The 11,844-nt window shown below is 56.3% G+C and overlaps 1 protein-coding gene across 1 annotated transcript; it reads left to right on the top strand.

The window, feature by feature from the left end:
- Positions 1 to 1,762: 1,762 nt before the first annotated feature.
- Positions 1,763 to 2,923, top strand: LOC123141213 (BTB/POZ and MATH domain-containing protein 1-like). The gene has a single exon (XM_044560416.1). The coding sequence runs from the start codon at positions 1,776 to 1,778 to the stop codon at positions 2,820 to 2,822; it is 1,047 nt and encodes a 348-aa protein (XP_044416351.1). The 5' UTR covers positions 1,763 to 1,775; the 3' UTR covers positions 2,823 to 2,923.
- The last annotated feature ends 8,921 nt before the right edge of the window (positions 2,924 to 11,844 follow it).

Genomic DNA, 11,844 nt, shown 5'->3' with positions numbered 1-11,844 from the left:
AACAGTATTCACCGTACATGAAAAGATGTTCGGTGTGTATTTAAAAAAATTCAGCATCTGTTAGAACAAATTTTATAATACATAAAAGTATAGAAAATAATAAAAAAATATAAAAGAAAACAAGAAGAAAAACAAAAACGGTAAGAGAAAAAGGGAAAAAGAAAAAAAGGCAAAAATAAATAATAGATCACATTAGCTACGCCAGTACGCCAGTCTACGGGGGGTGCGAGGGTGGGAGGTGCGCTATGCCCTTCGAGCAACTCCAACGGGCCGACCCAAACGGACGGCTTTTTGTCCGCTTTTTGTCCGTTTGGGTCGGCCGCCCGCCCGCCGTGCGCCCTCTTTTAGTTTTGGGTCGGCAGTGTGCCCAACGGGCCGACCCATTTCATGACCGCGCGCGTTTAACATCATGTCGTCGCCCTGGTTTTGGCGCTCCAGCGCGCGGGAAAGGTTCGCTCGCGCGGGGGAAAGCGGCCTAGCGCGCGCTGGTTTTGGCGCTCCAGCGCGCGGGCTTTCCCGCGCCGCGGCCGGCGCTCGCTATAAAGAAGACGCTCCTTCCACACTCTGTCGGCCGCCCACTCTCGCCGCCTCTGCGCCACCATGTCGATCCGCCGCCTGGGCGCTTCGGATTTTCGCGGAGTCCGCGAGCGCCGCTCCGGCGCCTTCTCCGCCGAGATCTGGTTTCGCGAGAAACGTCTCGTCCTCGGCACCTTCGACGCCGCAGAGTAGGTGGCCCGCGCGCACGACGCGGCGGCGTGGCGCCTCCTGAGGCCTCGTCGGGATATGAATTTTCCCAACGTGTCGAGCCAGCGGGCACGGGATCTGGCGCCTCTCCCGTGGCTTTTCACCGACGAGGATCGTCGTGTCCACCGAAGGCGGCAGCGTCGCCTCGCCATCGCAGAGAAGGACGTGGAAGCCTTGGTGGTGTGGCGCGGAGGCTACCCGCAGGACATCATCGACGAGCGCCAGTTCTACAAGCAATTGAGATCGGAGAGGGACGCGAGGAGGAGGGAGCGAGCCGCCTATCTGGAGGACAAGCGTCCGCGGAAGCAGGCAGCTCAATTGAAACTGAAGCTACGAGAAACGTCGGGTTGGGACTTTGAAGACGAGCAGCTTGCTGACGCCTACCTTCAAACGTCGGAGGAGGACATTACCGAGTCGGAGTGAGAAAGCGACGACTAGTGGTCTTTTTTTTTTATCTGTGTACGCTAAAACTATCTATGTACTGAAAAAATGGCTGGCGACGTCGGCGACCTAACAGGCGGGCGAGGGTGTTCCACTGTGCCACGACTAGCGGGCCCGGTGAGGAAAGAGGGCGAGCGCGCGCGTCCGGCTTGTGTCCGCGCCGACGCAAATCAGGCTAAAAAATGAGCCGGAAATGGATAGGCAGGCGGACGAAAGCGGACGCGTGTCCGTTTGGGTCGGCGCGTTGGGCCGGCTTTTTAGTCCGCGCCGACCGAAACGGACGGCCGCGGACGAAATGGGTCGCCCCATTGGAGTTGCTTAGTGCTGGCAATAAACACGATGTACAGCAGCGCTAAAAAAAGGAAAACAGCGAAAAAAGAAAAACAACAAACAAAAACAGAGCTATGTCAATTTACCAGAAGCTAACTAGTACCGCTACGAATCGGTGATTTTTACGAGTCGTGCCGGACAAGCTAACATAATTGTGGTCAATTCTAACACCCAAACCCTAACGCACGGAGCCCACGATTCTGTCTACAAAACAGTAGTAGCAGCTAGCTTTGTACGTATAATCGATCAATCGTCCGGCAATGTCGGATTCCACCGGTGCCGCGGAGTTCGAGCTCAACTACTTGTCGATCGATCAGTACCCATGCGACCACGTTTTCCACTCCGACATCTTCTCCGCCGGAGGGTACGAATGGCGGATAGCCTGCTACCCGAACGACGTCGGAAGCTTCGTGTCCGTGTTCCTCGAGCTCATGGACGAAGCCAAGAACGTCACGGCCATCTTCGACGCCGCCATTACGGGCAACGACCAGCTGGCGGCGGGGGCGTCACGCTTCTTGTGGCACAGGCGGGCCGTGCATGTCTTCGGCTTCAGTAACTCACCTGAGGACGACCACCGCGATAATGACTTCTGGGGGTTCGATCAGTTCGTCCACCAGAGAGATCTCCACAACTACGACGCGAGGAGCAATGGGCGCGTCACGGTCAGGTGCTCGGTCTTGGTTGTCGACGACGGCAAGCGCCTCCCAATGAAAAAGGGGATAGCCGTGCCGCCGTCGGACATAGGAGATGATCTCGGCGGCCTGCTGGACTCCGCCGCACTGACGGACGTGTCGTTCGTCGTGGGCGACGACCAGGCGGCGCCGCTGCGCGCCCACCGTTCTGTTCTCGCCGCCCGCTCGCGGGTCTTCAAGGCGATGTTCAGCGGCCCGATGCTGGAGGCCACCTCGCCGTCGTCGCCCGTCACGGTGCGCGACATGGACCCCGAGACGTTCATGGCGATGCTCCGCTTCATATACACGGACGACCTTCCCGCCGGTCTTGGAGGCGACCCCGGCGAGGACGAGGCGCTCCGGTCCCTTCTTGCCGCGGCGGACCGGTACGCCCTGAACCGGCTGAAGCTTCTGTGCGCCCGGAGGCTGCTGGACAACGTGTCGGTGGACACGGTCGCCGCCGTGTTGGACTGTGCCGACACGTACAACTGCCCGGAGCTGAAGACAGAGTGCATCAACTTCGTGGTGGCGGATGGGAATTTCAAGAAGGTCGCGCTCACGGATGGTTTCTTGGAGTTGATGACGAGATCCCCCTCAATACTTGCTGAAATTAGAAACAGGCTTGGGAGGCCGTAACATATTAACATCACACGTAGTATTACTATTTCTTTGTCGTTTGAGAACTGTATAAATGTGTTGGCAACTCTTTCAGTTTCACGAACTCGCCGCTCATGGCACTGCTAGAAATCACTAATGGGAGGCCATAACATCACACGTATTACTATTTCTTAGTAGTTTGAGAACTGTAATGTATTGAAAACTCTTTCAGTTTCACGAACTTGCCCCTCATGGCACTGCTACAGAACACTAATATTGCACTCGAGCAAAATCCTTTCATCCGCACTCGAACTTTGATAGTACATTTTATCAATTTACACCCTTCTGAACTTTATTCTAATTTGTGCCTTTTTCGCAAAGGTCTGCGCTTATGCAGTTAGTGTGATTCCTCTGATATCCTCTTCCCGTACCCTCCCCCCCCGCGCGCCCCCCACCCCCAAGCGGGGCGACCGGGGCGGCCCTCCCTCCCCTCGCCGCCCAGCCCCCACCTCCCACCCCTCCTCCCGCCGCTGCCGCTGGCTGGCGTGGCCGGGCGTTGCCCGCGTGGCGCCGTGCCGAGGCCGGCGGTGGCGGCCCTCTTCCTCTCCCCCTCACGGTTCCCCAGCTCGGGCGGCGGTTTCCGGCGACGGTGCGCCTCGGCGGGCAGTGCTCCGGTGTAGATCGGGCGCAGATTCGGCGGCGGCGCGGCCCTTTGGCGGCGGGGGTTGGCCGACGGAGCCCTGCAGGCCCAGATCTGGGCCCTTTTGGGCCTGATCTGGGTCAGGGCGGGTTGGTCTGGCCTTCGGCGGGTCTCCTCCGGCTGGGCTGGCAGGATGCGGTCGTTGGGATCGGCGGCTCTGCGCTGCGTCGGCTGCAGCGCGGCAGCAGGAGCTTAACGGGCCCAATCTGGGCCCGGCTGGGCAGGGAGTCCGGCGTGCTCCCGCGCCTGCGTCCGGTCTGCTACGGCTTGTGCCAGTGGAGGTTGTCCCCTCCCACGTGGCTGTGGTGCTCCTGGCCCCTATCGGCGGTGGTCTCGTTTGGTTCGGCCGGCCTCGCAGCGTCTGCGGTGGAGAGACGACGGTGGTGTCCTCGTGACTGTGGTGGCGCAGGTTGGTGGGCGGTTGGCGTGGTGGAGCCGCCGGTTGGTCCTGGGTTGTGGGTATGAGGGGTAGGGCGAAATCCCTCTCGGGTCCGCCCGGCACCGATGCGGTGACGCCTGCGGGCGCCATCAACCTTCTTGAAGGGCGTCGGGAGTACCTCTCGCCCGCTTCCCTCCGTGTACCGGGAGAAATCCTAGGATTCGTCCGGGCACCAGCGTCGTCGTCGTCGCAGTCCTTCTTGAAGGTGTTGCTTGGTTCGCGGCGACTCGATGGCATTGGAGCGTGGTGGATGTTTCCGGTGGGCGCAGCGGTTCCGGGATGCCTCACCTTTCGTTCATCCGGTGCTGCCGGCATTTCTTTCTCTTGCTTTTCTCTTGTTTTTCTTTTGGGCATGATTGTGCTGTTTGCCCCAGCATCGCACTTCTGGCTATATCGGGTGGTTGCTATATTAATATAGTGGGGCGCAAGCCTTTTTCGGTATGCAGTTAGTGTACTTGAAGAATTGCCCCCGCGGTCGCCCTCGAGCTGTGGTCAGATCGAGGACACCCGCCGCTCCATGCCATGCCTACTTGACGGTGTCCAGCGCCCGTTAGCTTCGGCGGTACAGCTCACTCGACATCCAGCAGCGTCCGAAGCTCGGGGCTCTGGTTCCCCTTCCGACGGCGCTAGCCTTGGCAAGGGGATTGCGGGGGCCACCACGAGCTCGGCCTCGGATTTGTGCTCATTGTAGGCAGTGTTGAATCCTATTGATAAAATGTTATGTCAAAACTTTCAATAAAAAAAATTTGCAGTGGACTTGCAGTGTTGTTGATTTTGTGGGTCCATCAATGCCTTCTAGATGAGGTTCAGGTTTAGCTAATGCGCATAATTATGAGCTACTTACATGACGCAACGTTTACTTCTTTTTTTCAGGTAATTCCACAGGATTAGACACATACCTTTGATGTTATGTACTCTCACCGGTCTTTTTTAGTCCGCATATATATAAGTTTCTCCAAAATCTAAGTATCTCTACTCTGACCAAACTTGTAGACAAAAGTATTAACATTCATTCACAATGCTAAATCTACGTTGTTAGATTCATTACAAAATGTAGTTTCATAGTATATATATTTTGTATTGTAGATATTGATACTTTTTAATATAAATTTGATCAAACTTTGCAAAGTTTGACTTGACACAAATCTAATATGCGGAGTAAAAAGGACAGGAGGGAGTATGAATTTAACTAGGAGACTGCAAGATGAGTTGCTCCTGCTGATGTTTTTTGTTAGCCAAGGTAGTTATGGAGTCTGTATTCTTGTGTTGTATACGGCTTAGGTAGCTTTGACCGTGCAGCAGTTTTGTTGAGTAGTGTTGCACGTCGCTCGGTAGTGGCACGCCCACGATCCCGCTCGGCTGCGGCCAGCGCCCGGTATAACTCTGCAGCCTCGAGCATAATCCAAGTGTGTTGAATCCCATTCTTTTCCTCCCTCGCAACATGGTATCAGACGCCTCGGACCTGCTCAATCCCTTCTCGCAGGCTCCCGATCCCGCTTCCGCTTCCACCATGGATGACAACCCTGTCCTCTCTCCTCGCTCCTCTGTCGACGGCGCCGCCGGTGTTCTCGATGCGGCCGCTGGCGTCCTCAACGCCGAACCACTTCAGCAGCCTGCTCCCGTCGCCCAGCCCGTCGCCCCACCTATCCTTCCACCTCCCCCGTCGGTTTCCTCCGCCATCCTCCAAACCATCGATATTCGCCGCCACGTTCCTGTCGCCCTGGATCTTCTCGCCGGCAACTACTCTTAGTGGAGGCGCCACTTTGGTACGGTGCTCGGCATGTTCGGGCTCGGTCCCTCGCCCCCGAGATCCTGAGTGGCAGATGGCGGACCACACCGTTGTCCAGTGGCTGTACTCCACGATCTCGCCGGAGCTCCAGGAGGCGCTCATGCAGCCCGAGGACACCGCCTTGGCCGTGTGGCGCGCCCTCGACGACATCTTCCGCAACAATCAGCTGGCGCGCGCCGTGTACATTGACGCCGAGTATCACGCCGTCGTCCAGGGGGACCTGACCGTGATGCAATACTGCACCCGGCTCAAGAGCTTCGCTGATCAGCTCTGCGACCTCGGCCAGCCGGTGACGGATCCTTGTCAGGTTTTCCATCTCCTCCGCGGTCTTAACCGCCAGTATCACTCCGTGATCCCCCATATCACCTCCCAGGACCCGCTGCCCTCGTTTCTCCAGGTGCGCTCGTTCCTTCTCTTAGAGGAACACCGCGCTGCACAGACCGCTCGTCTGTAGTCTGCCCACGCCCTCTGGGCTGGTCGTGGCTCTCCTTCTTCGCCGGCCCCAGCTCCGGCTCTAGCTCACCCACCTCCCGGCAATGACAACAGCGCGCACGGACGCGGGCGTGGTCGCCGCCGCGGCCATGGCAACGGCGCCGCTCCTGCTTCACCAGCTGCACCGGCGCCTCGCGCGCCCGTCTGCCCTGCTCCGGCGCTGGGTGCCAACTCCTGGACGGGCCTCGTCCAAGCCTGGCCGATGCAGTGGCGCGCCCCAGGCACCGGTGTCCTCGGACCCCGGCCGGGCACGCCGCATCAACAGGCGATGTTCGCCGCTCCCTACGGCGCTCCGGGTGGCTCACCTGCTGGCTATGGCGCTCCGGGTGGCGCGCCTCCTGGCTATGGCGCTCCCGGCGGGCCTCCGCCTGTCTACGGCCCGCCTCCCTCCTACGGGTCTCCAGGCGCCAGTTCGTCCACCGCGCCACCACCAGCGTGGGACATGCAGTCGCTGCAGGCAGCGCTCCACAGCGCCTCCGCGGGGCCGTCTTCATCAGGCACTTCCAGCGAGTGGTACCTCGATTCCGGCGCCTCCGCCCACATGTCTTCAAACCCTGGTAATCTTCACTCTCTTCGCCCCTTTCATTCGCCTTCTCAAATCATTGTGGGTAGCGGCGCTCACCTCCCCATCACCCACATCGGCGACGGTGCTCTCATCAAGGGTACCTCTCCTGTCCAACTACGTAATGTCCTCGTCTCACCTTCTCTCATCACGAACCCGCTTTCTGTTCGTCAAATTTGTCGCGATAACCCTATCTCTGTCGAGTTTGACAAGTTTGGTTTCTCTGTCAAGGATCTTCGAACCAAGGAGGTGATTCTCCGATGTGACTTAGATGGTGATCTCTATCCCGTTTGGCGTCCCTTGCTTGCTCCTCGTCATGCCTTTGCCGGCCTCGCCGACTCCAACCTGTGGCACCAGCGTCTTGGACATGCCTCGCTTCGTTCCATCGCCGACCACCTCTCTGTTGGGTTCAGCAAGTCCGCGCCTCACTTGTGCCATGCTTGTCGTTTGGGCAAACATGCCCGTCTACCTTTTAGTCGTTCTTCCAGTAGTAGCATGTTTCCTTTCCATGTTTTGCACCTTGATGTATGGACATCTCCGATTGTAAGCATATCTGGTTATGAATTCTATTTGGTTGTGCTAGATGATTATACCCATTACGTCTGGACCTTCCCACTCAGGCGAAAATCTGATGTGCTTCCGGTTCTATTAGACTTCTATGCCTATGTGAAGACGCAGTTCCAGCTTCCTGTTTTCTCTCTTCAGACAGATAATGGACGTGAGTTTGATAGTGCTGCTGTTCGTTCTCTCCTAGCTCGTCATGGCACACACCTACGCCTATCCTGCCCTTACACAAGCCAGCAAAACGGAAAGGCAGAGCGCATCTTGCGTACACTCAACGATAGCATTCGCGCTCTTTTGTTCCATGCGTCCATGCCTGCTCGGTTCTGGGCTGAAGCCCTAAGCACTGCCACGTACTTAATCAACCGCCGGCCATGTCATGCTACCACAACTTGCACCCCGCACGAACTTCTCCTCGGGGTTGCTCCTGACTACTCCTTACTCCGAGTCTTTGGGTGCTTGTGCTAGCCCAATCTCACTTCCACGGCTAAACACAAACTCGATCATCGGTCGCTCGCGTGTTTGTTCCTTGAATATCCACCCGACCACCATGGATACTGTTGTTTCGACCCCATTTCGCGTCGTGTCATTACCTCTCGCCATGTCTACTTTCACGAGACGGTCTTCCCTTTCGCCACTCCATCACCCTCTAATACCGCCGCTCCGCCACCGCCTGAGATTGCTCCGTCCATTTTGCAGGTGCCCGTGCTTGATGAGCGGGCTTGCGATCGTACCCCATGTGCGCATTCGCCTGTGGCCACTGGATCGCCACTGGACAGCTCCGTCGTGCGCATGCAGCGCGCGCGATCGGCGCGTTCAAACTCCCCCGCTCGATCCCCATCCAGCGGCTCGGAGTCTTCACCGCCCAGCACGCCCGCCATGCAACGGCATGCAGCCGCTGATGCGGCGATCGACAGCCCAGGCACGCGTGCCTCTGTTGACGGCTCTTCGCCTTCCCCGCGTGTGCGCCCAGTGTCGAGCAACTCCTCCGTGCCGTCGTCCCCCGCTGCTACGCCCCCTGTGCCACGGCGCATGGTGACACGTGCCCAGACTGGCGCTCTTCGTCCAAATCCGCGCTACCACGACACCAGCCTCGTCGCCGCTACTTCATCTGATGCGGTCTCGCCGGTTCCCTCGACGGTCCGTGCTGCTATTCGCGACCCGCGTTGGCTTGCTGCCATGCGCGACGAGTTTGAAGCTCTTGTGCGCAACCGCACATGGGAGCTGGTGCCCCCCGCGCTAATTTGATCATCGGCAAATGGGTGTTCAAACACAAGTTCAAGGCCGACGGAGCTCTCGAGCGTTACAAGGCCCGCTGGGTCGTCCGCGGGTTCCGACAACGAGCTGGTGTTGATTACGGCGAGACCTTCTCGCCGGTCGTCAAGCCCGCCACTGTCCGCACGGTGCTGACTCTCGCCGCGTCGCGGAACTGGCCTGTCCATCAGCTTGATGTATCCAACGCGTTCCTGCACGGCACCCTGGACGAAGAGGTGTACTGTCTCCAGCCGGCGGGCTTCGTCGATGCCGCCAAGCCTCACCACGTTTGCTGCCTCTCCAAGTCTCTTTATGGCTTGAAGCAGGCGCCGCGCGCGTGGTTCCTCCGCTTCGCCGGCTTCCTCCAGTCCATCGGCTTCTCTGCGACACGCTCCGACTCCTAGCTCTTCACACGTCGCCATGGGAGCGATACTGCGCTCCTGCTGCTCTACGTCGACGATATCATCCTCACCGCGTCCTCGCCTGCGGCGCTCCGCCACGTCGTTGCTCAGCTCACCGGGGAGTTTGCCATGAAGGACCTCGGTCCTCTGCACTTCTTCCTCGGCATCCGAGTTACGCGCACGTCGGCGGGCTTCTTCCTCTGCCAGGAGCAGTATGCCGCTGACATTCTGGATCGCGCTGGCATGGACACCTGCCGCTCGTCCCCCACGCCGATCGACACCAAGGGCAAGTTGCCGACTGCTACCTCTTGAGCACTGCGTTGGTTTTCCCTTGAAGAGGAAAGGGTGATGCAGTAAAGTAGCGTAAGTATTTTCCTCAGTTTTTGAGAACCAAGGTATCAATCCAGTAGGAGAGCATGCTCAAGTCCCACGCACCTACACAAACAAATAAGAACCTCGCAACCAACGCGATAAAGGGGTTGTCAATCCCTTCATGGTCACTTACGAGAGTGAGATCTGATAGATATGATAAGATAATATTTTTGGTATTTTTATGATAAAGATGCAAAGTAAAATAAACGGCAATAAAAATAGCTAAGTGTTGGAAGATTAATATGATGAAAAATAGACCCGGGGGCCATAGGTTTGACTAGTGGCTTCTCTCAAGAGCATAAGTATTACAGTGGGTAAACGAATTACTGTCGAGCAATTGATAGAATTTAGCATAGTTATGAGAATATCTAGGTATGATCATGTATATAGGCATCATGTCCGCGACAAGTAGACCGAAACGATTCTGCATCTACTACTATTACTCCACACATCGACCGCTATCCAGCATGTATCTAGAGTATTAAGTTCATAAGAACAGAGTAATGCTTTAAGTAAGATGACATGATGTATAGGGATAAACTCATGCAATATGATATATACCTCATCTTTTTATCCTCGATGGCAACAATACAATACGTGCCTTGCTACCCCTGCTGTCACTGGGAAAGGACACCGCAAGATTGAATCCAAAGCTAAGAACTTCTCCCATTGCAAGAAAGATCAATCTAGTAGGCCAAACAAAACTGATAATTCGAAGAGACTTGCAAAGATAACCAATCATACATAAAAGAATTCAGAGGAGATTCAAATATTGTTCATAGATAATCCTGATCATAAACCCACAATTCATCGGATCTCGACAAACAGACCGCAAAAGAAGATTACATCGAATAGATCTCCAAGAGAATCGAGGAGAACTTTGTTTTGAGATCCAAAGAGAGAGAAGAAGCCATCTAGCTAATAACTATGGACCCGAAGGTCTGAGGTAAACTACTCACACATCATCGGAGAGGCTATAGTGTTGATGTAGAAGCCCTCCGTGATCAATGCCCCCTCCGGCGGAGCGCCGGAAAAGGCCCCAAGATGGGATCTCACGGGTACAGAAGGTTGCGGTGGTGGAAATAGGGTTTTTGCTCCGTATATGATGGTTTGGGGGTACGTAGATATATATAGGAGGAAGAAGTACGTCGGTGGAGCAATGTGGGCCCCACGAGGGTGGAGGGCGCGCCTGGGGGGGGGGGGTAGGCGCGCCCCCTGCCTTGTGCTCTCCTTGTTGATTGCTTTATGTAGACTCCAAGTCCTCTGGATCACGTTTGTTCCGAAAATCACGTTCCCGAAGGTTTCATTCCGTTTGGACTCCATTTGATATTCCTTTTCTGCGAAACACTGAAATAGGCAAAAAACAGCAATTTGGGCAGGGCCTCCGGCTAATAGGTTAGTTCCAAAAATAATATAAAAGTGTATAATAAAGCCCATTAAGCATCCAAAACAGAATATAATATAGCATGGAACAATCAAAAATTATAGATACGTTGGAGACGTATCACCGACCGCGGACGGACCTCGCGTCACCGATCCGTCTGTCTACCGCAGCATCGCCGGCGCTCTTCAGTACCTGACGATCACGCGTCCGGAGATCATGTACGCCGTCCAGCAGATCTGCCTGCACATGCACGATCCCCGCGAGTGCCATCTCGGGTTGATCAAGTGTGTGCTCCGGTACGTGCGCAACACGCCCGCCCTCGGTCTCCATCTTCGCGCCTCACGTGTGCTGGACATGCTAGCGTTCACGGATGCCGAATGGGCTGGTTGCCCAGACACCAGGCGCTCCACCTTCGGCTTCTGTGTCTACCTCGGCGACGCCCTCGTCTCTTGGTCTTCGAAGCGTCAGGCCATCGTCTCACGCTCCAGCGCCGAGGCCGAGTACCGTGGCGTCGCGAACGCCGTCGCCGAGTGTGTTTGGCTCCGACAGCTGCTTGGTGAGCTGTTCTCTCCCGTCAACAAGGCCACGCTGGTGTATTGCGACAACGTCTCCGCCGTCTACCTGTTGGCCAACCCCGTCCATCATCGTCGGACGAAGCATGTCGAGCTGGATATTCTCTTCATTCACGAGCGTGTGGCGCTTGGCGAATTCCGGGTCCTTCACATCCCCACACGGCAGCAGCTCGCGGATATCATGACGAAAGGGCTGCCGTCAGAGGTCTTCTCCGACTTCTGGTCCAGTCTTTCCGTCGCCGCCGCCGACATCACGACTGCCCGGGGGTGTTAGCCAAGGTAGTTATGGAGTCTGTATTCTTGTATTGTATACGGCTTAGGTAGCTTTGACCGTGCAGCAGTTTTGTTGAGTAGTGCTGCACGTCGCTCGGTAGTGGCACACCCACGATCCCGCTCGGCTGCGGCCAGCGCCCTGTATAACTCTGCAGCCTCGAGCATAATCCAAGTGTGTTGAATCCCATTCTCTTCCTCCCTCGCAACATTTTTGATGCAAGAGCAAACTCAAGACTATTCTTTTTGTGCCTTTTCTTTTCAG

This window comes from Triticum aestivum, chromosome 6D (assembly GCF_018294505.1).
Source record: "Triticum aestivum cultivar Chinese Spring chromosome 6D, IWGSC CS RefSeq v2.1, whole genome shotgun sequence".
In the NCBI taxonomy this organism is placed as follows: domain Eukaryota; kingdom Viridiplantae; phylum Streptophyta; class Magnoliopsida; order Poales; family Poaceae; genus Triticum; species Triticum aestivum.
Note: the sequence above shows the minus strand (reverse complement) of the source record. Positions and strands in the feature narration are given on the sequence as shown.

Coding starts and splice junctions, on each gene's coding strand:
- LOC123141213 (XM_044560416.1), top strand. CDS start 1,776: ATGTCGGATTCCACCGGTGCCGCGGAGTTCGAGCTCAACTACTTGTCG.